This window comes from Mustelus asterias, chromosome 18 (genome assembly GCF_964213995.1).
Source record: "Mustelus asterias chromosome 18, sMusAst1.hap1.1, whole genome shotgun sequence".
Taxonomy (NCBI): Eukaryota; Metazoa; Chordata; class Chondrichthyes; order Carcharhiniformes; family Triakidae; genus Mustelus; species Mustelus asterias.
In genome coordinates this window covers 5,478,570-5,498,884 of record NC_135818.1, presented here as the reverse complement: position 1 = coordinate 5,498,884, position 20,315 = coordinate 5,478,570, and the positions used below count along the sequence as shown (strand labels likewise).

Sequence of the window (20,315 nt, the reverse complement as noted above, 5' to 3'; positions counted from 1 at the left end):
CTGATACTCTCTGGAATTTAGAAGAATGAGGGGAGATCAAATTGAGGTATACAAGATGATAAAAGGTATGGATAAAGTAGACGCGAAGCAGATGCTTCCTCTTGTGGGGCATTTTGGGACGAGAGGTCATAGTCTTAGGATAAGGGGCAGCAAATTTAAAACAGAGTTGAGGAGAAACTACTTCTCCCAAAGGGTTGTGAATCTGTGGAATTCGCTGCCCCAAAGTGCCGTGGATGCTGGGACAGTGAGTAATTTTAAGGAGGAGTTAGACAGATTTTTAATTGGTAACGGGTTGAAGGGTTATGGGGAGAAGGCAGGAAAATGGGGATGAGGAGCATATCGGCCATGATCGAATGGCGGGGCGGACTCGATGGGCCGAATGGCCGAATTCTGCTCCTATATCTCATGAACTTATGGAAGGTCATGGGAGGAGAGGGAAGTCAGGAAGATCTGCCCCCTCTGATGGCTGGGTCAGAAAATGTCTTTGACAGAAGATCCATCCCCGATAGTTGCAGCTTGACTGTGTCTGAATTTAGCATTATAACGGTCCGTATAATTTTCATTCGTGTCATTCTGATCAGAAATTTGCAATTTATCGTCTGAATTCAGCAAAACAATCTGTGGATAAAAGCAAAATACTGCGGGTGCTGGAATCTGAAACAAAAACAGAAAATGCTGGAAAATCCCAGCAGGTCTGACAGCATCTGTGGGAAGAGAATAGAGCCAACGTTTCAAGTCAGGATGACCTTTCGTCAGAGCTGTGGAGGTGAATGGCCTAGATCAGCACAGAAAAACACACAAAACATCAATTAACCATTATTTGTGAATAAATTTATGAATTTATTTTCCTGAGGAGAGAAGTCAGTGACCAGAAGGATATAAGAAGCCTCACAACACCAGGATAATTTTCAACAGGTTTATTTGGAATCACGAGCTTTCGGAGCGCTGCTCCTTCATCAGGTGACTCACCTGATGCAGGAGCAATGCTCTGAAAGCTCGTGATTCCAAATAAACCCGTTGAACTTTAACCTGGGGTTGTGAGACCTCTTACTGTGCCCACCTCAGTCCAACGCCAGCATCTCCACATCAGAAGGATACAGATTTAAAGTAACTGGCCGAAAGCTTAGTGGGGAGTTGAAGGAATATTTTTCCTGCACAGAGGGTGGAGGGGGACTGGAACTCACTGCCTGAGAAGGTGGGAGAGGCAGAAAGTCTGACTACATTTTAAACATACACTTGCATAGACACTGAACTGCAGTGATGCACAGAGACTACAGCCCAAGTGTTGGAAGGTAGAATGAGGCTGCATAGCATAGATACAATGGGCCAAATGGCCTCCTCTGCACCTTGAATTTCTATGGCTGTCAGTTTTTCAGTTAAAGATGAAACTGATTTGCATTACCTTGTAACATTGTTAACTAAACGAGTTTGCAGAAGTAAGTCCCGGCGAGGTAGTAGATTGTCACAGATCAGGTTTTGGTTAACTCGTATAGCGACACCATTGCACACACACAGTGAAGACAGCAGGTCCAGCACCTAAATACAGTCAGACACATGTCATGATCCAAAGAAAATGAGATAATATTGTTGCAAAATAATGCACATCTTTATCACAGAACTATTATAGAGGGAAGAAATGGCAGGTGCGTAGTTTAGTTTAGTTTAGTTTATTTAATAGTGTCACAAGTAGGCTTACATTAACAGTACAATGAAGTTACTGTGAAAATCCCCAAGTTTTGGTGTCTGCAATGGTGAACTGAATGTTTCACTCACACAACCCAATCTCAAAGGATAGCGAACTATCGTTAAATTACTCTGAACATCTGTTGGTTTTCTGAAGCAGAACGCTCCGCAGAAAAGCAACATCCTGGGGTCGAGGGCAACCTACCTCACCTGCCAAGAATGGGGTGAGAGAGGGGACGATAATGTAGAGCACACTGCCCTGTTCCCATTGGGATCCCGCCCACCATCTCCCCCTAGTTAGGTGGGTGAGGCGCCAGGCAAGACCCCAGTGAGTTAGTGCAGGTTAGGTGGACTGGCCATGATAAATTACCCCTTAATCTCCAAAGGTGTGTAGCTTAAGGGGATTAGTAGGGTAAATGCATGGGGTTACAGGAAAGGGCCTGGGTAATATGCTCTGTCAGAGAGTCAGTGCAGAGTGAATTGGCCAAGTGGCTTTCTTCTGCTCCATAGGGTTTCTATGGGAATTAGTAGGGAGATGAATCACATCCAGCAATTTATTTTTTTCTATTGGTTGATAGAGGGCAATGAGCTGTCCAACCTTTCAGCCTATTGGCTAAGATCAAGCATCAGATCAAATCCAAGATGGGGTGCAATGCCTTATTTAAGTTTATTTATTATTAGTGTCACAGGATTGAGTTTAGGAGTCCGGGGATAATGATGCAGCTATATAAGACCCTCGTCAGACCCCACTTGGAGTACTGTGCTCAGTTCTGGTCGCCTCATTACAGGAAGGATATGGAAAAGATTGAAAGGGTGCAGAGGCGATTTACAAGGATGTTGCCTGGATTGAGTGGCATGGCTTATGAGGATAGGCTGAGGGAGCTCGGTCTTTTCTCCTTGGAGAGACGTAGGATGAGAGGAGACCTAATAGAGGTATATAAGATGTTGAGAGGCATAGATCGGGTGGACTCTCAGAGGCTTTTTCCCAGGGTGGAAATGGCTGCTACGAGAGGACACAGGTTTAAGGTGCTGGGGTGTAGGTACAGGGGAGATGTCAGATGGAAAGTTTTCACACAGAGGGTGTTGGGCAAGTGGAATCGGCTGCCGTCAGTGGTGGTGGAGGCAAACTCAATAGGGTCTTTTAAGAGACTCCTGGATGAGTACATGGGACTTAATAGGATGGAGGGTTATAGGTAGGCCTAAAAGGTAGGGATATGTTCAGCACAACTTGTGGGGCCGAAGGGCCTGTTTTGTGCTGTAGTTTTTCTATGTTCTATGTTTCTAAGTAGGCTTACATTAACACTGCAACAAAGTTACTGTGAAAATCCCCTAGTCTCCACGCTCCACCACCTGTTCAGGTACACTGAGGCAGAATTTTGCATGGCCAATGCAACTAACCGGCATGTCATTCGGACTGTGGGAGGAAACCGGAGCACCCGGAGCAAACCCATGCAGACATGGGGAGAACATGCAAACTCCACACAGACAGTGACCCAAGCTGGGAATCGAACCTGGGCCCCTGGCGCTGTGAGGCAGCAGTGCTAACCATTGTGCCACTGTGCTGCCCACTTATCTTGTCAGCTTGGATTTTATTTGTCTCTCATGTGGGGACGATGAATTGGATTCAGTCGGATTTTGAATTTGTTTTTTGGAGCAAGCAAGGAATGGATTTGGATTTGCCTGGTCCAATGTGAGCACTGGCTTTGTAACTTTAAGGATGGAGTAAAACTTTTAAAAAAGAACAGTCCAACCCTCCCACCTGAAGAAAAATGGGAAATAAAGTAAGAAAGCTATGAAGAAGCGGATGAAGAGAAACTGGATGGTGTTGCTGGATTAAAAACTAGCTTTCACGACTGGGCACTGGGTTTAAGATGAGCCAAGATCTCCTGGAATGGGGGGCTGGGGGGGTGGGGGGGAGGGGGTGGGGGGCATGAGAAATGGTATCAGTCTTTAGCACAAAACCACTTCTAATTCCACATTAATTTGCAAAGTCAAGGAGGCCATAGGGAGGCTGCAGTGGGAAGAGTGGAACAGGGGTGCATTAGCAGTATGCCCCTTTGTGTTTGGTCTTGAGGGTGGTGGTAGTGAACAGGGAGCTTTATTCTGAACCTGGCTGTGCTACCTCTGACACGGGAGCACTTGCAGTGAGCCGTGCTCCAATTTTCAACACTTCCTGGGATGGTGAGACTGATGTATGAGGAGAGATTGACTAGGTTAGGATTGTTTTCGCTGGAGTTCAGACAAATGAGGGGGATCTCATAGAGACTTATCAAATTCTAACAGGACTAGACAGGGTAGATGCAGGGAGGATGTTCCTGATGGTGGGGGGAAGTCCAGAACCAGGGGGTCACAGTCTGAGGATTTGGGGTAGACCATTTAGGACGGAGGTGAGGAGACATTTTGTCACCCAAAGAGTGGTGAGCCTGTGGAATTCATTACCACAGGAAGTAGTTGATGCCAAAACAATGAATGTATTCAAGAGGCGGCTGGATATCGCACTTGGGGAGAAAGCAGGATTAGGCTATTGAGTTGGATGATAAGCCATGATGGTGATGAATGGCGGAGCAGGCTCGAAGGGCCAAATGGCCTCCTCCTGCTCCTATCTTCTATGTTTTTATGTTTCTATGCACCATCCCTCACCTTCATGAGAGAGGAGAAATATCGGCGATATTCAGAAAGTTATTTCAAAACCACATCAAGAAGAAAAAAGTAAAATAGAGCATTTACGTTCTAAATTGGAACTATTACTGGAGAAAACTGCTCAAAAAACAAAATGATTTTAATTTGTGTTGAAATTTCCATATTTATTACTGAATTTCAGCATATAGAGGACTTGTGGTGCATGAAGAATCAATACATAACATTATTGCCCAAGTTATAAACAAGTTAAAATAATTGAATTTATTAAAGTTTATTATCAAATGTATTGGGTACAGCAATTGCAACAAATATTAGAAGGTTTCAGAGAAATTGAAAGGATTTCAATTGGGTGATATTTTAATTAGTTTGTCAATTCTTTTTAAAGAATGTTTACTTTAGACTTCAAAGTGTAAAGAATTAATTATAACCTTGAGAGAAAGTACCACTTAATACCATCAAGCAAAAAAATACTTTACAGCAAAGGGATGGGCTTAAAGGGTGGCACAGTGGTTAACATTGCTGCCTCACAGCGCCAAGGACCCGGGTTCGATTCCCGGCTTGGGTCACTGTCTGTGTGGAGTTTGTATGTTCTCCCTGTGTCTGCGTGGGTTTCCTCCGGGTGCTCTGGTTTCCTCCCATAGTCCAAAGATGTGCAGGTTAGGTGGATTGGCCATGCTAAATTGCCACTTAGTGTCGGGGGACTAGTAGGATAAATATGTGGGGTTATAGGGATAGGGTCTGGGTGGGATTGTGGGTTGGTTCAGGCTCGATGGGCCGAATAGCCTCCTTCTGCACTGTAGGGATTCTGATTCTGTGAGTAAAATATTTCAAAACAGATACTGCCATTTCATCAGTTTGATTATCTCTGGATCTTACATTTTATAGGTTGGGATTCCCATCCTGACGCCATGGGGGAGGTGGTGGCAGAGTGGTATTGTTACTTGGCTAGTGACCCAGGGTAATGCTCTATGGATCCAGGTTCGAATCCCAACGCAGCAAGTCTAATGATGACCATGAAACAATCATCGTAAAAAACCCATCTGGTTCATTAATACCTCTTTGTGAAAGGAAATCTGTCCTCCTTAACATGGTCTGCCCTACATGTGACTCCAGATCCACAGCAATGTGGTTGACACTTAAATGCCCCCTGAAATGCCACTCAATTAGGGATTGGCAATAAATGCTGGCCCAGCCAGCGATGCCCATGTCCCATAATTAGTTTTTCAAAGACTTGTTCAGGACTCATAGAATCATATCATGATCATAGAAACCCTACAGTGCAGAAAGAGGCCACCTGGCCCATCGAGTCTGCACCGACCACAATCCCACCCAGGCCCCACCCCCACATCCCCACACATCCACCCACTAATCCCTCCAACCTACGCACCCCAGGACTGCAACTTTTAGCATGGCCAATCAACCTAACCTGCACATCTTTGGACTCATGCTTAGAAACCTCGGCATCAAGCTGATGGGGCCAACAACTTCGCTTTTGGAAGATCGAACACCATTTTTAAAACCTCCCCCTCCACCACCCCCCACTCTCAGTGCACAATAGCTCACCAGGTATTCTCTCCCCTTGCACCCACTCCTGCATGCAACTCCATGCCCCTTGGCCCTGCCCTGGCACTACCCACATGGCACTCCCCTAGCACTGTCCCCTGGCACTGCTCAGGCGGTAGCATTAATATGGGGGAACAATGAACTGGAACAAGGACTACAATTGTCCTCGATCCTTCAATGGGATCTGGTGTTTGATAGGATGAGGATTTCTCATCAACATGGAGGAGAACGGGGCCTACCTGGAGGTTTAAGCTAGCACATCATCTCACATCCCCTATGGTGTCAGGGGGTGGGAATGCCAACCTATAAGAGGATGCTACAATACAATTATTTTTCAACAGGAGAAACTTTGTTTTCCTGGAGCCTCAACATTATTCTCTTAGACCAGCAGAATTGTCACATTTAATATGCTTATTGGCACACCCACCTATCATTATTAAGCTAAGGCACGGTGACACAATGGTTAGCACTGCTGCCTCACAGCATCAGGGACCCAGGTTTGATTCCAACTTTGGGTCACTGTCTGTGTGGAGTTTGCACATCCTCCCCGTGTCTGCACGGGTTTCTTCCTGCTGCTCCGGTTTCTTCCCGCACTCCAAAGACGTGCAGGTTAGTGGGTTGGCCATGCTAAATTGCCCCTTATTGTCCCAAGACGTGTAGATTAGATGGATTAGCCATGGGAAAGGTGGGGGAGAGGACCGGGGTAAAACACTCTGTCAGAGCCTGTGCATACTTGATGGGCCAAATGGCCTCTTCTGCACTGTAGGGATTCTATGATTTGATGAGAATTAAGGAATCTTCTCCAGCCCAATCTCCCACAGCCAACCAACCCACCAGATCATGAACATTTGTCAGGGTCAGTGGTGCTGTTCCATAGTCCCAGCTTGGTGTGAGGATCACTGTCCCTCTGATTTTTGGGCCTGCATTCTCAAGTGAGATGTGCAAGTTTTTATTCATTATTTCCATTACTAATTCAAATTTAGCAATCTGCTGAGAAAAAAAAAATCATCTATTCACAGCTCATTTATGCAAAAATCACAGTTAATTAGTCGTTTGGCAGTAAAGAAATTGAGTGTGGCTGTAAAAAAGAGACATGCTGTCAAAGCTTTCAATCTTGCACTCATCAGATCAAACTTTGGCGACGCCTCGACCAGAGCTGACTTGCTGACCTATCAGCACCCTTTTCTCATGTAGCATGGATTGTTGCTCCCTTTGAAATCTGGCATTTTTGCCTCTGTTCTCATGAGTTCAAGATCAAAAGCTTTCACAGCAAGTCTCTTTTATTTCCCACTTGTAGTTAATTAACTCATTTGAACGTCATAACCTCTTTTTTCTTGCCTTTAGAGGCATTTTTTGAGAATTAGCAGTGGCACATTATGTATTTTGCATTCTTTCATTAGGTCTGGGCTTTCAGTATGGATTTTCTATTATCTGGTACACACCTTGTGGTTGCGTCCATGTTTATCCAGCAGTGAGATGATGGATTTGATATGTCCTTCTTTGATCACATTGAGGGCCTCAGGGCTTTCAATCAAGATGCAGTGCAACACTTCGAGAATGCCTGTGTGCAAGAAAATATGAGAATATCAGAATTCTGCAGGGACCGTGTATATCTCTACCTGCATGTAACATAAATATCAATTCTGAAATGTAATCCGTTTACAAAACTATCGCTGACTGCCTCCTTTTCCCCAGATTCTGTCGCCTTGGAGAATAAAAAAGCAAAGCATTTAACTCTCGTTAATTTATTTACAAAATTAACTCTTTGCGAAGATGGGAATTTGCAATTTTTGTAGAAACTATTTCTGATTGTTAATTGAATGGCCAGCTAATTTGCTTTTGGTGCTTTAGTTTGAGAGGGCAATGCTACCTGTGACATCTTCCTGTCTTTCTCGCTACCATGAGGCCTTTAACAGCCTCTTTCGGGAAGGAAATCTGCCATCCTTACCTGGTCTGGCCTCAATGTGACTCCAGACCACAGCAATGTGGTTGACACTTAAATGACCCTCTGAAATGCTACGCAGTTCAAGGACACCTGGGCAGACAGTCAGTCCCGACATGCAACACGTCTCACAGAGCAACATTCCTTCAGGTTCTAAAATGGGACTTTAACTATTGAGTGAAGTAAAGTTAAAGTTTATTTATTAGTCACATGTCAGGCTAACATTAACACTGCAATGAGGTTACTGTGAAAATCCTCTAGTTGCCACACTCTGGCGCCTGTTCGGGTCAATACACCTAACCAGCACGTCTTTCAGAATGTGGGAAGAAACCGGAGCACCCGGAGGAAACCCACACAGACATGGGGAGAACGTGCAAACTCCACACAGACAGTGACCCAAGACCGAGAATTGAACCCGGGTCCCTGGCGCTGTGAGGCAGCAGTGCTAACCACTGTGCCACCGTGTCGCCTGATCAGCCGAGTGTCTGACACATGTAGAAAAATGTACATTTGTACTTACAGGAAATACAAGCTATTTTCAAGTCTCTACACGTTCTCCCCGTGTCTGCGTGGGTTTCTTCTGGGTGCTCTGGTTTCCTCCCACAGTCCGAAAGATGTGCTGGTTAGGTGCATCAGCCATGCTAAATTCTCCCTCAGTGTACCCGAACAGGTGCCAGAGTGTGGCGACCAAGGGATTTTTACAGTAACTTCATTGCAGTGTTAATGTAAGCCTATTTGTGACACGAATAAATAAACTTTAAAAAGAATCCCTGCAGTACAGAGGGAGGCCATTTGGCCTGCAGTGACAACAATCCCACCCAGGCCCTATCCCCGTAACCCCATGTATTTGGGGTGGGGCAAGTTTCTCCTTCCCCATCCCATTAGAGAGAAGCTGGAGTGGGAAAAATTGGGCAGAATCCCAGCTGAACGCAGTTCTGCCCCTGGATCCGGGCTAGTACTTCAGCAGACTATTATAAAAATAAATGGAATTAACACTAATATTTTCTTATTGAATAATGTTTTAAAAATTGCAAATAGAGTGCGATAGTGTCTGTTTCATATCTTAATGTAAAACTACATTACCTGACGAAGATTCCAGTCTGTCTAATTTACTGACCAACCAGTCTAGGTTTTTCGAAAACTTGGCACAGTTGCTACGGTTACCACGTATCAGGGCAGCTGGGGACATAAGGCAGAATGTAACAGAACTGGACTCGTGCGAAGTAAAGTATGCTTCAAAAGCTCATAATAACACTGCAACAAGATATATCAACGTAAATAAAATGTACAACATAGAAAAATGTCACTTGGACCAAAGGCCTTGGTGTTTTTGCTCCATACATGTCTCTTCCCATCCTACTGCATTTAATCCTATTCGTAAATCCACTTATCCCTCTCTCGCTCATTTGCTTATCTAACATCCCCCTTAGCTATACTGAAGCTATTTGCCTCAACACATAGAAACTAGAAGCAGGAGTAGGCCATTCAGCCCTTTGGGCCTTCTCCGCCATTGATCTTGATCATGGCTGATCATCGAATTCAATATCCTGATGCCCCCCTTCCTCCCATATCCCTTGATCCCTTTAGCCCCAAGAGCTATATCTAATTTCTTCCTGAAATCACCATCTCATGGCAGTAAATTCCACACTTGTCCCATTCTGAGATTTTTCCATAATTCCCTTATTGGATTTATTGAGTGACTGTCTCACGCTAATGGAGGTGGAGTTTTCCCGTCCCGTCCACCATGGGAATCGTAGCGGCCAGGACACGGACCATGCAAAGGTCCGTTGACCTCAGGCGGGATTTTCCTGTCTTGGGACGAGCGCAGCCGGAAAAACCCGCCCTTAGCCTCTTGTTTTGATCTGTCCCTATCTTCCTCTTTTGTATAAAGAGCCCCAACCTGCTGACTGTTTGTGAAAAAGTATAACCTCTCTGTTTAGGCATCTTCCCAATCAAACATATTTGCACTTTCTCCCGCATTTCGACCAACATCCTTTTTATAATAATGGAGGCCGCAACTGTTCACTGGACTCAAGTGTGGCCTAAGCAAAGTTCCATACAAGTTCAACAGAACTTTGGTACTTTTCAATTCTATTCCCATAGAAATGAAACCTGTGCTTTATTTATTTTTAATGACCTTATTAACTTGCACACTCTATTAATTATTTGTGTAGCTGTACCCACTTTTAACTTCTACCAATTTAGACCATCCTTTTCCAGTCAAAATACATCACCTCACACTTATTAATTTTGAAATTAATTTGTCAATTATTTGATCATTCTGCAATTTATTAATAATCCTTGTATTTTGCTGCGGACTTCCTTCGTATTAACCATACCCCCACCCGGGGAGGAGAGTATATGGAAGAAAAATCTTTTCACCAACTATCCATTAACTCTGTCTGCACTTCCTGCTGCCTCGGCAAAGCAGCCAACATCATTAAAGACCCCACGTACCCCGGACATTCTCTCTTCCACCTTCTTCCATCGGGAAAATGATACAAAAGTCTGAGGTCACGTACCAACCGACTCAAGAACAGCTTCTTCCCTGCTGCTGTCAGACTTTTGAATAGACCTACCTTGCATTAAGTTGATCTTTCTCTACACCCCAGCTATGACTGTAACACTACATTCTGCACTCTCTCCTTTCCTTCTCTATGAACGGTATCTTTTGTCTGTAGAGCGCGCAAGAAACAATACTTTTCACTGTATACTAATACATGTGGCAATAATAAATCAAATCAAATCAAAGTAAATTGACTCGTATTGTTAATTGATTTGAAGCTTCCAATCATTATATAATTTTAGTTTCATGCAATCTTTTCAATTCCCATTTTGTTACGTTCTATGGCCCATTCATTTCTGTCAGAATTTGGGTAGATAATTAACCGTAGTGTACAGGGGTCTACAGGCATCTCCGTCCGTTGGAGAGAGAGAGAATTGGTTACATAGACCTTGAGGAACATCAGTCTGCAAGCATGAGGCCCCTTTGAACTACCGGGATGGGGATTGACCCCTTGTTGGTGATATTCCACATCGTGCTCCAGCCAATTGAGCTAACCGACCCCACATGTGCTAATTCAGTGATTCTATTTTTCTAATTCAATATTAAAACACAAAATTAAATCTACGTTAACATTCTCCCTTACATTATTTCAGTTAATTTCCATATTTCGAGTCATAGGGTGAGATTTTATAGTCTTGCTTGTCCTGAAACTCTAAAATCCCGCCCGAGGTCAACGGGCCTTCCCATGGTCCGCCCCTCGTCCCCTCCATAGAGTCATACAGTGCAGAAAAGGCCCTTCGGCCCATCAAGTCTGTACCAACAATAACTTTTGATTTGATTTGATTTATTATTGTCAGATGTATTGGGATACAATGAAAAGTATTGTTTCTTGCGTGCTATATAAACAAAGCATACCGTTCATAGAGAAGGAAAGGAGAGAGTGTAGGATGTAATGTTACAGTCATCGCTAGGGTGTAGAGAAAGATCAACTTAATATAAGGTAGGTCCATCCAAAGGTCTGATGGCAGCAGGGAAGAAGCTGTTCTTGAGTTGGTTGGTACGCGACCTCAGACTTTTGTACTTTTTTCCTGATGGAAGAAGGTGGAAGAGAGAATGTCTGGGGTGCGTGGGGTCCTTGATTATGCTGGCTGCTTTTCCAAGGCAGCAGGAAGTGTAGACTGAGTCAATGGATGGGAGGCTGGTTTGTACAACTACAAAAAGCACGTTCATCCCATTTTCCTGCACTTGTCCCATATCCTTGAATGTTATGATATTTTAAGTGTTGATCCAAATATTTTTGAAAGGTTGTAAGGTTTTCTTCCTCCACTACTTTCCCGGGCAGGGTATTACAGATATATGGCCCTTTTGTTTTGCAAAAGTGCACATAACAATTAAAAAACAATAATTCACTGGGGACTATTCAGGTTAGCCATTCAGTACATTATTTTTTACTGCTATGGACAATAAAAAAAATGGCAGTGCTTAGATGCATCCATCAAATCTTAAGAATTCTTCATCTATCTGGAGACATGCAACTTTTAGATTTTACCGAGCAGTTCATAAAGCAGATTCAAAATATCTTTCCACGCTGCTCCAGCCTCTTCGCCAGCGAATTCCGCAAAGTGTGCCGCACTGTGGTATATGTTCAGCCGGTCAATGCAATTCAGGACCAATCTCAGCATTGCCTAACACAATCGAGAGAAAAAGTCAAGAAACTAAGTCAACTGAATGTGCGAGCAGTGTCCCTTCCCTGCTATGCTGCATTTCTAATGTCAGAATAAGATTCAATCGCAGCAATGTTAGCATTCATGTCGAGAGGGCTGGAATACAAGAGCAGGGATGGACTCCTGGGGCTGTATAAGGCTCTGGTCAGATCCCCATTTGGTGTATGGTGAGCAGTTTTGGGCCCCGTATCTAAGGAAGGATATGCTGGCCTTGGAAAGAATCCAGAGTAGATTCACAAGAATGATCCCTGGAATAAAGAGCTTATCATATGAGGAATGGTTGAGGACTTTGGGGGTCTCGTTGGAGTTTAGAAGGATGAGGGGGGGGATCTTATTGAAACTTACAGGATACTGCGCAGTCTGGATAGAGTAGACGTGGAGAGGATGTTTCCACTAGTAGGAAAAACTAGAACCAGAGGGCACAACCTCAGGCTAAAGGGACGATCCTTTAAAACAGAGATGAGGAGGAATTTCTTCAGCCAGAGAGTGGTGAATCTGTGGAACTCTTTGCCGCAGAAGTCCGTGGAGGCCAGGTCATTGAGTGTCTTTAAAACAGAGATAGATGGGTTCTTGATTAATAAGGGGATTAGGGGTTATGGGGAAAAGGCAGGAGAATGGGGATGAGAAAAATATCAGCCATGATTGAATGGCGGAGCTGACTCGATGGGCCGAGTGGCCTAATTCTGCTCCTATGTCTTATGGGCTTATGGCAGCAAGAAATCATCGACACAGAGTCAACGATTGGTGCAAAATTTAGCACCTGGACAAAGAGTTATCATTTAAAATTGGCACTGTAGGTGTATCTATACCACATGGACTGCAGCAGTTCAAGATGTAGAGATGTCGGTGTTGGACTGGGGCGGCACAGTAAGAAGTCTCACAACACCAGGTTAAAATCCAACAGGCTTATTTAGAATCACGAGCTTTCGGAGCGCTGCTCCCTCATCAGGTATCCCTGTAACCCCACGTATTTACCCCACTAATCCTCCTGACATTGAGGGGCAATTTAGCTTGACCAATTCACCTAACCTGGAGGAAACCCACGCAGACACGGGGAGAATGTGCAGACTCCACACAAGCAGTGACCCGAGGCTGGAATTGAACCCGGGTCCCTGGCGCTGTGAGGTAGCAGTGCTAACCACTGTGCCACCATGCCGCCCATAGTTCTGCAGTTATTGATAGCCTCGATATTTTGGGATATGCCATTGGTTTTTTGGGGGGGATTATGTTTTTGGATGTGCTAGAGATGCAACAAGTGTGGCAATTTGATACTGAAATAGTGAATCCCAGAGCCATAGCTCAGAAGACTTATCAGGAACTCCTGAAGAGAGTACATGACGTGAAGATGAGAACAATATGGCTGAATGGCATTCTGAGAAGGGGTTGCTGCCGAGTGAAGCTTTGCCCTACTGGCTTGATGCTCTGTAGTTTTCTGTCAGAAACTGCAGCTGTAATCCAAAACAAAGAGCCCAACCTCTCATCTTAACATGTTTAACGAATTAAAACAAGGATTTCGCCAAAAGTAACACCACTGATCCTTCTATTTGTGAATCAGAGTTGAGAAAATATTTTAATCCAATTTTCTTTTTATTCATTCGTGGGACATGGGTGTCGCTGGCTGGGCCAGCATTTATTGCCCATCCCTAGTTGCCCTTGGAGGGTAGTTGAGAGTCAACCACATTTCTGTGGCTCTGGAGTCACGTGTAGGCCAGACAGAGTAAGGACAGTAGATTTCCTTCCCTAAAAGATATTAGTGAACCAGATGGGTTTTTCCAAAAATCGACAATGGTTTCATGGTCATCAGTAGATTCTTAATTCCAGATTTTTTTTATTGAATTCATGCCATGGTGGGATTCGAACCCGGGTCCCCAGAACATGGGCTGAGTTTCTGGATTAATAGTCTAGTGATAATACCACGAGGCCATCTCCTTCCCTCATGCTCCACCTATTCTGTTCTCTGAAGTTTGGGCTCGAAAGGAACTCAGTATTTATTTTTGGTTTACATTGTTACCAACTGTTACCATCAAGCACTCCTGCATCAGACCCCACAGTGGGTTAAAATTCCCATACTCCTCCCAGCAACGTGCATTATCATAGAATCTCTACAGTGCACAAGGAGGCTATTCGGCCCATCGGGTTTGCACCAACAACAATCCCACCCAGGCCCTATCCCCTATCCCCATCACCCCACATATTTACCCCCCTAATCCCCCTAACCTATGCATCCCGGGGCACTAAGGGTCAATTTAGCGTGGCCAATCAACCTAACCCCCACATCTTTGGAGTGTGGGAGGAAATTGGAGTACCCAGAGGAAACCCACGCAGACACGGGGAGAATGTGCAAACTCTGCACAGTGACCCAAGCCGGGAATCGAACCCAGGTCCCTAGAGCGGTGAGGCAGCAGTGCTGAGGCAGCAGTGGTAACCACTGTGCCACCGTGCCACCCATTAGATTTGCACTCCACTGTACCAATATCAATTTTTCCTCTTCTGACACTAGCCATCTTTGTCTGCACTCTGATTCAAACAAAGCCACACATTAAGAACTGTTTTGCTTTGAGTTTATCCTGCTGAGAGATACGAGGAGCGAGGTGATACAAATTTGCAAAACACTTTTATTAAAATTAAAAGAGAAGGGAGATTTCCCTCCAATCACCATGCTAATTCACCATAACATATGATCCCTTGCGAAAAAGGCAAAGTTACTTCAAATATCTTTCTTACTTCAGCATCATCCATATACGTTTTATAACAAGTCAGTGTTATTATTTTTAGATTTACCCTCGTTAACAAGGAAGAATGATGGCTTCATTCACAACAGCGCCAATGTGTTGTATGACTTAAAATGCGTCACATCCATGATCAGATCCCACTTAGACATGTCAGCAAGGAAGGTGATAAGTGATTAAATTAAGCATCTTGTCACAGATAGTGAGGGGACATTGGCGGGAAGTCACCCTGGGAAAGTCGAGTATATCTTTGAGCAGAGATTGGCAAACACCCAGAGAGCAGCTTAATCGTCTATTGCAAGGATTGAAAAAGGATAGGAATGAGAGAGAAAAACAAAATCACCACAGCTGATTACGATACGTTTCAATCTAGAGAAGCTAGAATTGGCGTTCCTCCAGGTAGTTTGTGTTACGTCTTCACGTGACTTTCGGATTAAGTGCCAAAATGTTTAAAGTGGGAGATTCAAAGAAAATCTCTCTAAAATCTTCACCCAAATAATGCCCTCCACTCGAGATGTCAAAGGCGGACTTCCCCAAAGTAAAAAAGAGCGAAAATTTGGAAAATGAATTTGAACGTGGCACTTAGAGTGGGGGGGGGTTATATTACTCATATTTATTTTTAAATCTCTGTGGCCTCATCCCATCTTCCACAAGTTTTATCTTCAGATTCTTGTGATCTCCTTTCCTTCAAACCTTGGCAGCACAGCCTTGAACATTTGAGCTTTGACAAAGGGTCATCTGGACTCGAAATGTCAGCTCTTTTCTCTCCTTACAGATGCTGCCAGACCTGCTGAGATTTTCCAGCATTTTCTCTCTCTCTTGAACATTTGAAGTCAGTTGAACACGTAACACAAACTATCTGGAAGATCATCAATTCTAGCTTCTTTGAATTGAAATGATTCGTAATCAGCTGTGGTAATTTTGCTTTTCTTAAGTCAGTTTCAATCTCAATCCTATCCCTTTTTTAAAATCCTTCCTTGCAATGGACGATTAAGCTACTCTCTGGGTGTTTGCCAATATCTGCTCTAAGCGAGCATATAAATTCAATAGCAAATACATCTCGGTGTTATCTCCTACCTCTTCTTTAAATAGGTTCTGTCTGTTTCTGAGAGAGCGTAGCTTGTACTGCTTATCTTCATGCTTCAAATCTTCCTCTGGAGGGTGGAAGTAAATGATAAGGTCCACCAGAGCTTCCTCAACTTCTTTAATGGGTAATTTGACTGGTGTGCTTTTACCAAGGCAGTCAAGGCCCCTGTGGAAATATTTCAATACATATCTCTTAAGGAACTTACGCACAGTTCACACAACAATCGCTTTTTCAACAACTGCATTTTAACAGCGTAAAATAGCATGAAGTATTTTACAAGAGGAAAAGTAAGAAAGAGTGTCACCATGTGGAAGAATCTACATGTCTCGCTGCCTCGGAAAAGCAGCCAGCATAATTAAGGACCCCACGCACCCCGGACATTCTCTCTTCCACCTTCTTCCATCGGGAAAAAGGTACAAAAGTCTGAGGTCACGTATCAACCGACTCAAGAACAGCTTCTTCCCTGCTGCCGTCAGACTTTTGAATGGACCTACCTCGCTCTAAGCTGATCTTTCTCTACACCCTAGCTATGACTGTAACACTACATTCTGCACTCTCTCCTTTCCTTCTCTATGAACAGTATGCTTTGTCTGTATAGCACGCAAGAAACAGTATTTTTCACTGCATACTAACGTATGTGACAATAATAAATCAAATCAAAGAGAGTTAGGAGAGGGCACCGAAATCTGGGCAAAATTATGGTTTTTATGTTGCCTTTGAAGGTTGGGGGAAGATGTGATTGGGGGAGGTGATGGTTGAGCGGTATTATTGCTAGACTATTAATCCAGAAACTCAGCTAATGTTCTGGGAATCCCGGGTTCGAATCCAGCCACGGCAGACGGTGCAATTTGAATTCAATTAAAAAAATCTGGATTTAAGAGTCTACTGATGACCATTGTCGGAAAAACCCATCTGGTTCACTAATGTCTTTTCAGGAAGGAAATCTGCCGTCCTTACCCGGTCTGGCCTACATGTGACTCCAGAGCCACAGCAATGTGTTGACTCTCAACTGCCCTTGGGCAACTAGGGATGGGCAATGAATGCTGGCCAACCAGCATTCATGTCCCACGAATGGATTAAAAAAAATTGGTGGAACTGGTTAAAGAGGGAGATTCAGAGAGTGGGACAGAAATAGGTGAAGGCTGTGCTGCCAAGGTTTGAAGGAAAGGAGGTCACAGAGTCCGAAGGTGAAACTTGTGGAAGATGGGGTGAGGCTACAGAGATTTGAAAATAAATACAAGTAATATCAACTAAGATCTTCCACTCCCAGACAATGAGTTTTGACACAATAGAGGTAATGAGTAAACATGAGACCACGGGACAAGCTAAAGGTGAAGCCTGTAGGAGGAGAGGGTCTGGAGTCCAGTGAGGTGGCCATTTTGGAAATTCGACTTAGAAGTGGCATTAAAAAAAACATAGCTAAGGATTTCAGCAGCGATGCAGATGAGGGAGCCAAGAAACCAAGGAGATATTGTAGAAAATGAACTGCAGAGTAAACATTCACTCAGTCTGACAGACATTAAAACATCAATAGCAGTGGAGAGAATGTCGAAAGGTCAAAGGAAGTGTTGGAGAGGCAGCGCTGGGCGTCATTAGTATTGAAGCCAGTTCCTTATCGACAAATGATGTCACTAAGTGGCAGCAAGGAAAAGCCGGGGACATGTTTACCTCCAGAGTAAATCCATAATATTCAGCCAATTCAGCAACATTTATAGAGAAATATAATACTGCTTCTGCTAAAAGCAAACAAATGGCAGCAATATTCAAATCTCCATCACAAGAAAAAGTCAAGGGGAAAAAAATCTGCGTTCGTTGCCAATTATTTGCACTTAGTATCCACTTAAGCTGCTGGGAAGCGTTTTGTTCTAACACACAGTAATAATGTAAACACGAGTTAGAAATAGAGATTAAAATAGCAGGCACGGCGTTTACACGGGAGCGGGCATGGGGGCGGCATGGTGGCACAGTGGTTAGCAGAGCTGCCTCACAGTGCCAGGGTCCTGGGTTCAATTCCAGCCTCGGGTCACTGTCTGGAGTTTGCACATTCTCCCCGTGTCTACGTGGGTTTCCTCCAGATGCTCCGGTTTCTTCCTACACTCCAAAGATGTTCAGGTTAGGTTGATTGGCCATGCTAAATTAACCCTAGTGTCAGGGGGATTAGCAGGGTAAATATGTGGGGTTATGGGAATAGGGCCTGGGTGGGATTGTGGTCAGTGCAGACTCAATGGGCCGAATGGCCTCCTTCTGTACTGTTGGGATTCTTTGATTCTATGACTACAATACTAAGTTTCTGATGAAGGCACAGGGATAGAACTTGTGATTGTTGATGTCGGATCTTGAACGGTAAAGAATACACACGGGTGAGATTCTCCGGTCATTCACGCCAGCGGGATTCTCCAGTCCCGCTGCAGTGAACGGAGTTTTGGCAAGCACCAAATTCTCCGTCCTCGCTGACAGTGACTATGGGGTGTGAATGGCCAGAGAACTCCAGCCATTTTCTCATTTAATGTTCTCCTGATAAATGGCCTGCTAAAATAAAAACATACTAAATTAAAATAGTTTCATCATTAAGAAAACATGTAAAAGGCTTGGTCTGTGTTCCTGCCCAGGTCAGATCATTGTCCACTGCCTTCCTCCTGCAATTATAGAGTCATAGAATCCCTTCCCTACAGAAAGGCCATTCGACCCATCAGGTTTGCACCGACCACAATCCCATCCAGGCCCGATTCCCGGAACCCCATATATTTACACTACTAACCCCCTGACACTAGGGTCAATTTAGCGTGGCCAATCAACCTAACCCGCACATCTTTGGAGCGTGGGAGGAAACCGGAGCACCCGGAGGAAACCCACACAGACATGGGGAGAATGTGCAAACTCCACACAGACAGTGACCCGAGGCTGGAATTGAACCTAGGTCCCTGGCGCTGTGGGGCAGCAATGCTAACCACTGTGCCACCATGGCACCAGTAATAACTCATCAACGACATTGCATCAGAAATCAAGGCGATGACAGGCAGCACGATTTGGAAAAGTTTGTTAAAACTATTCGGAACCGAAAAGACAAACATTTGAAACAGAGAGCATCTGCTTTAGGTAAATCTATATCTGTTCTTCAAAAATATTTTCAATCAAACACCAGGGAATGATGTACCTGATAAACTGACTAAATAAGTCAGTTGTTTTGCGTATGATACGGGCTGCCCGAGATTCTTCGTTCTGACAACGTTGCAAGATGATACCATCATCCATGTGGCCCTCTTGATGCAGAATTGCCTGGAAAGCAGAATACCGCGTTCTCAATGTATATTGTCCCCAACATTTCTTCATTCACCAATGAAAACATTCATCCAAATTGGAAATATTCACCAAAAATGAAATGACTTTAAACGTGAAAATTAATTTGCTTTCATGTTTTTTGGGAGATAACATGGCCCTTTTATATAAGGGACAACTTTCTTCCTTTCCGCGATCGCACCGATGCTGACAGCTCTCTGGGAGCTCAGAGAGGCCATACCTAGGACCCCTCGGGTGACAGAAAGGTTTTCTACCTGCGTCCCAGTGTAAGACTGACATAACAGAGCTGTCTCTCCACTTTAGAAATGCAGTAATGTGCTTTCTATTACAACAAATTTAAATATCAAACAAAGTTTGTGTGAGATCTGTTTAGTCTTCCACTGGCTTGGAAGTTCAGCGTCGGACAGAACGAGATCAGGCAGAGACACAATCAGACCCATCTCTGCCCTTGTGGCTGTTTCCTCCAAAACCAGCAGCACATGGCAATTAACTGAAACATTTGTCCTTGAATTGCGATGGTTGCTTTCACATGTTGCTCACAGGACGTTACACTGTTCTGGATGTATTCATGGCATGAGCAGATAGCCAATATAACACACCTTTCGTTTCAAGGGCCCTAGCCGTGCCGATTTTGCATCTGGAGCCCGGTAGGTCAACCACAGCCCGCTATTGACATGTTGAAGAATGCAAATCGAATCTCCATACTTGATTTCAGGGACTCCCATTCCTTCCGTATCTCGTTTTGGTTGCAAATCTAGTTTTTCCTTAAAGCAACAATGAGAAAAGGTTTAGTGCCACTGTAAAGATTCACATACACGAGATGATGATAGGATTTCATTTAATATCCTAACATCCAGTGTATCTCATGAACACACGACTCAAGTCCATTGGTTTGAAGGTTACGAAAACCCGCATGACAATATACAGCAAACATTTGCAAACTTTATTACCTTCATTTTCCCTGCTCTACTCATTATTGCTGGTTCTTGGTTTAGAATCCCAACAGTGCAGAAGGAGGCCATTTGGCCCATCGAGTCTGCACCGACCACATTCCCACCCAGCCCCTATCCCCGTAGCCCCACGTATTTACCCTGCTAGTCCCCCTGACACTAAGTGACAAGTTAGCATGGCCAGTGCACCTAAC

The 20,315-nt window shown here is 44.2% G+C and overlaps 1 protein-coding gene across 3 annotated transcripts in view; it reads right to left on the bottom strand.

Annotated features, from left to right (window-relative positions):
• Nucleotides 1-20,315, bottom strand: part of ryr3 (ryanodine receptor 3) — a 371,169-nt gene that overhangs the window by 258,590 nt on the left and 92,264 nt on the right. For all 3 annotated transcript variants that reach the window (XM_078233298.1, XM_078233296.1, XM_078233297.1), the window contains 7 exons: nucleotides 19,771-19,935; nucleotides 19,029-19,150; nucleotides 15,865-16,039; nucleotides 11,884-12,019; nucleotides 8,912-9,007; nucleotides 7,329-7,447; nucleotides 1,403-1,536 (listed from right to left, as the gene is read on the bottom strand). In XM_078233298.1, the coding sequence (XP_078089424.1) occupies nucleotides 1,403-1,536; nucleotides 7,329-7,447; nucleotides 8,912-9,007; nucleotides 11,884-12,019; nucleotides 15,865-16,039; nucleotides 19,029-19,150; nucleotides 19,771-19,935 (947 nt within the window). The remainder of the gene's footprint in view (nucleotides 1-1,402; nucleotides 1,537-7,328; nucleotides 7,448-8,911; nucleotides 9,008-11,883; nucleotides 12,020-15,864; nucleotides 16,040-19,028; nucleotides 19,151-19,770; nucleotides 19,936-20,315) is intronic.